At 38.5% G+C, this 5,408-nt stretch overlaps 1 protein-coding gene across 1 annotated transcript; it reads right to left on the bottom strand.

Annotated features, from left to right (window-relative positions):
- Positions 1–3,916: 3,916 nt before the first annotated feature.
- LOC121421918 (gastrin/cholecystokinin type B receptor-like) lies at positions 3,917–5,170 on the bottom strand. The gene has a single exon (XM_041616718.1). It carries the CDS (start codon positions 5,168–5,170, stop codon positions 3,917–3,919), a length of 1,254 nt encoding a protein of 417 aa, XP_041472652.1.
- Positions 5,171–5,408: the final 238 nt, after the last annotated feature.

Below are 5,408 nucleotides of genomic sequence, written 5' to 3'. Positions count from 1 at the left end.
TGAAAGTTAAATTGGTGTAGTATAATATGTCTGTAAAGCGCTTAGAGACGTCGTCCCGATGTGTTAAGCGCTATATAAATGCGGATTATTATTATTATATTAGTAGCCTTGTCTGAAGCCGTATTGTTTTGATAATATTTTTCTTATTTTTCAATGAAATTAATCTTTTACACAAAACCTTTTCAAATATTTTAATGAACACATTCAATACAAAAATGGGACGATAGTTATCAACACTGTCCTTATTCCCGTTGTTATAGACGGGTATAATCAAAGCAATTTGAACTCCCAGATGATTATACATAATGGGTGAAAAATTATGTAGTTGATTTAATTGATGCAGAATGATACACATCAGAACCTTGGTCAGAATTTCACTTTCTTTCGCAGCGTTAAAGATAAATGGTCGATGTTTTCTTGAAGCTGTTTTATACATTACTTCCAAATGAATAGAAGTAAAAAATAAAAATAAAGAAAGACTCAACAATCGTTGGAGTATCATAAGTCTGATTTCCATCGCTATTTAAATTACTAATATCGCAACGTTTCTTTTTATTCTATTCCTATTTCATTAATAACTTTTCATGTTACTTTGGAATAATTTTTAAGTTCTTAAACTTATCAGTATACTACTTGCGTTTTGCACTTCGAATTTCATTGCTAACACTACTGTATTCCTATGCGTTTTATAAATTCTATGATTAAAGTCGGTGGGATTTTACGATTATTTGATATAAAATATACTGTCTTCCTCTTACACATACTCTTCAATGATTTGTGAACCGTCGTTTATTCCTTTTACAAAGGATTTTAAGGGTTTTCTTTGGTAATTAAAGGAAATCACGCATCATGAAGTGATTACATGCAAAATCAAGTTGCTTGTTGAAGTCGTTTTCATTATGCAAAAAAAGACCATCTAGTTTCCTGCAGTTATAGATCTAAGTTAAAAATGTCATATTTTCGATATGTGTCTTGATGGGAATTCATCGAATTAATTAAATGCTTCTATCGAGAATGGTAAATTGGGACGATGGTCACCTGATACTTCACCATTTCAGCCTTGAATGCGTCCCCCACATTATAGAAGCCATATTATGTAGCCTTCATTATGTACATTGACCATCAAAATGGCGCAAGCTTTGTTCACATCACTTTTGGTGTAATAATGAATGAATTATATAAATGCAAACATCATTACCGAACACTGAATTATAATGTCCCTGGCGCTTTTTTTATCATTGTGTTTTACCATATAATGGAAAGCACGGTAAAATAAAGGAGGAGAGAAAGAGAAAAAACGAAAAGAGACAGGGGAGCGAGAGCAAGGAAAAGACAGGGGGAAAGGGGTGGCATGATAAACCAAAAATATTTTGATTGCACCATATATGTCGTATCGTAAAAAATTCATTTAGAAAAATATTTATATATATATTTTGACATTTTTTATCCCGAAAATCATTTTTTTTTATAGATTTTGACATAATATTCAGAAAATAATATATTTCAACCTCCTATATTTCATTTTCTTTCCTTTTTTTCTCTCCTTGTTTTTTTTTTTGGGGGGGGGAGTTGTGAAAAATTTGGGGAGCAAGCGCTCCAAGCCCCTGTACGCATCTGGAGAGAGGGGGTGAGACTGTGACAGAACGACTGAGAGAGGGAGGGGGAACTTGGAACGCGTTATGGTTAACGGCGTTGATACCTAAATCAAACAAACACCAGAAAAAAACGGAGTATTGCTTAAATGTGAACATATATAAAGATACAATTCCTCTGAAATAGGAATCAGACAAACTTTTAAAGATATCTTTGGTATTTCCCCTCTCTTTTTTTTGTGAAATGGGCCGAATATGCCATATTTCTTTGTATCACATATATCAAATCAATGGTACACTGTAAAAACTGTGGTGTTAAAACTGACACCAGTTGGTGTTAATAGAGGACCACACCCTGAGGTGTTAAAATTACACCCTAAAGATTGAACATAACAACAAAGAGTGTAAATGTAACAACCAAAGGTGTTGTAATAACACCTAAGCACCACCAATTTAACACCGGTGTAAAATAACTGGTGTGGTCCTCTATGTACACCGGTTATCACCACAGCTTTTGCTGTTTAATGGCATAAAACACACAAAAATACCGAAAGAGGTCTCTTGATATTTAAAGATTAATGTTTGAATTCTCTCAGAGAATTAGCAGTTGAATGAATTTTCAACAGGAAGTAAGATGAGATATGTACTTTAGATGACACACCATTAGGCCTATAATTCATACTATCGACCCTTCATCAAACTGGTAAGAGCTCTTAATACGGAAAATTAGATTATATCATTGATTTACAATAACTTATATATATCATGTTCTATCGATCCTTTCTTAATATTTTTTTTACATTAATAGTGCACTGTAAAACTGTGGTGTTAATAGAGGACTACACCCTGAGGTGTTAATGTTACACCCTAGAGATGAAACATAACACCAAAGAGTGCAAATGTAACAACCAAAGGTGTTGTAATAATACCTATAGGTATTAAACTAACACTGTCAATTTAACACCGGTGTAAAATAATTGGTGTGGTCCTCTCTGTACACCGGTTAACACTACCGTTTCTGCTCTGTGGCAATCATCCACTGCCCAAACCTCCTTGATATTGCATCTGAGGTGTATGTTTAGCATTATTCGATACATACAAGATGTAAATACAGATCAGGTGGCTCACAACTTTTGATATTATCTAAAATCGTCGCAGAGGTGGTCACGGTTGCCTGACTAGGCATTTAAAAGTCCGGGGGTGGTATTCTCTAACTTTGTCATAACTTTTGTCATAAATTTTGTCATTTCTCTCCGAGATGTGACACCGCTATGATTGTCACAAATCGGTATTCTGAACATTGTCTTTTCCCTGTCATATCTCTCAAAGTTCCCACCCATCTTTTCGGAAACAAACCAATCAAAATCATCGTTAGTTCCCAGTTGGAGCCCTTCTAGCCAATAGGAAAGCCCCGTGGCAGGTAGGGCGTATCCCCAAAACAGTTGCTGGCATCGCGCAACTACGCGTATATTGATGCGCTTAATTACAAAGAGAGACAGGGAGCTGTGAAGAATTTTAAAGGAGAAGTAGAAAAGTAAGGAAAACAGAGAAAAAGAGGAGGAATAAATATGTAGGGTCTAACTAATTGTAGCATGAAAAAATAATATTGAAAATTGTTGTCATGGAAGATGAGTGAAACTAATACCACAAGCTAATCTAAATTATATGATTATTTGCTTGACATTCAGTCGGCAGGGTATCGGGATATTTGGTACTAAAAGATATGACAAAATTTATGACTGCTACCCCCCTGTCATAACTTTTGTCATATCTTTTGCTTGTATAAAAGGATTACGCGCATTTAAAGCCGCGTATTTTTGCTGCGCGCTAAAGAGAAGAGACAAAATTTATGACAATTTTTGTGACAAAAGTTAAGACATCCACCAGAATACCGACTTTGTCATATCTCTGAGATAAGATAAAATATAGAGAAAAGACAATGTTCAGAATACTGCCCCGGGGTACGATCCCGGCCCCGGTACCTATGCCGGTGAGAATGGTATTTAAAATGCTACATGCATTTTTGGTAACTAGGTGTGCACTCGCTCAATGAAACACACAGACACACACATGACCGTTTTAACAATATTGACAAGATAATAGTGGTGTTAACGTTGTTGCTCCACCTGATATTTGGGATTTCTTAAAACACAAAGGAAAAATAAATTGATACGACAGCACCATAAATACAAGATTTCATATATATACTTGTATCCTCTCTCATCTTTACTGCTTGAAGATTCACATAGATTGGTTGGCGCAACCCCTATTATAACAAAACATGAAGGTATTAATGAGAAAAAGTGGATCAGGAAAAATGTTTTCTATCCGTTCCTTGATTGTTTCAACTTGGCAAGGATAGCTCGGCAATCTTTCCTGAAGTTTGCGTTGAGGAGAGCATAGACAAAGATACTGACAATGTGATTAAGGGTGCGCAACTGATAACAGAAGGAGATGATGACGCCCTGTGATGCCTTGCTGCGGTATGCAGTTACCTCTTCATCGGGGACGTTGGTTAGGATGAAAGATGGCAGCCAGGAGAGGATGAGGATCAAGTTTGTTCCAAGCAACATCCTGGTCATGAGGCGTTCTTTCCTTTGCCGATTGCGATTCGGATTGACGTTGACCCTTGGAGTTGGTTGGTCCTGAACGACGGAAGCTGCAGGGTAGGAGGAATACTCCACTGAAGAAACAAGTTGAAGAACTCTCCCTTCTGTGTGACCCTTGGCGCGCAGGAGATTAGTGTTTCCAACGACTGGTAAGTTTCCATTGGTCGCTGCTTCTTGTAGAATCCCACTGCTGCCACCGCGCTGGGCTGAAGTGGTCGCCATCTCATGGAAATCACTTATACTTGTTCCACTCTGCTGCGGAAGAGCAATCTGACCTTCTCCTGCTCTCGCCCCCAAACCTCCCGCCTTGCTGATAGCGAAGCAATTTCTTTGGCGATCCGCACCTTGGTTTCCCTGGACACCATTTCCGGTAAGTCCCTCTCTGACCTTCATTTGCTTGCGGATCTCCAGATAGATCCGGACATAGACGCACGAGCAGATCACCAACGCCACCAGGTAGGACACAGACGTAAAGATCTCATTGCTGATATCCAGCCAGTCGGGACCCCCACGATAGATGCATTTCTTAACCGCGCCTATCTGCAAGTTCTTCACGTACAAAGCAAATTGGAAATTGCCAGACACCGCCAGTCCTATACTGGCCACGATGACGACTAAAAGCTTCCGAGGGTGAGACCGCGACTCTAGGGGTCTGCAGATAGCCATATACCTGTCAAGTGCAATACAGGTTGTCAAGTAAAGTGCTGAAAACGAAAAGGCACGACTCCCGTAGATGCTGGACTTACAGACGAAAGCGTTGATGACTCCACCGCCCAGGGATCGAACGAGATGAACAGGGGCTATGAGACAAGCACACAGGTCTATTATGGAGAGACTGAGTATCAGCAAGGATGTGGTAGTTTTCCTCGATTTCTTTGCAAACACCCAAACCACCAGAGAGTTCCCAGGCACTCCGATGACAAAGATGATCGTAAAAAGAGAAACTGCTACGATAGCTGATGCATCCATTCTCGACAAACCATCCTTCAAAATGAAATCAAAGTTCCGTCCTCCTATCCGCGATCATGTCATTTGATCCTTTTCTATCTAATGGAAAAGTAGTTATTGGAGCACGCACTGGTTGTTGGGATACAGGCAACTCGTAAATTTTCTTAAAGGTATTCCGAAATCTGTAATCATGACCGACGCACTATGGATCTTCTTTAATCGCAGTTTAAAGACCAAAATTCATATTTTTTAAATAGAA

This window comes from Lytechinus variegatus, chromosome 9 (genome assembly GCF_018143015.1).
Source record: "Lytechinus variegatus isolate NC3 chromosome 9, Lvar_3.0, whole genome shotgun sequence".
In the NCBI taxonomy this organism is placed as follows: Eukaryota; Metazoa; Echinodermata; class Echinoidea; order Temnopleuroida; family Toxopneustidae; genus Lytechinus; species Lytechinus variegatus.
This window is presented reverse-complemented; position numbering and strand designations above follow the sequence as displayed.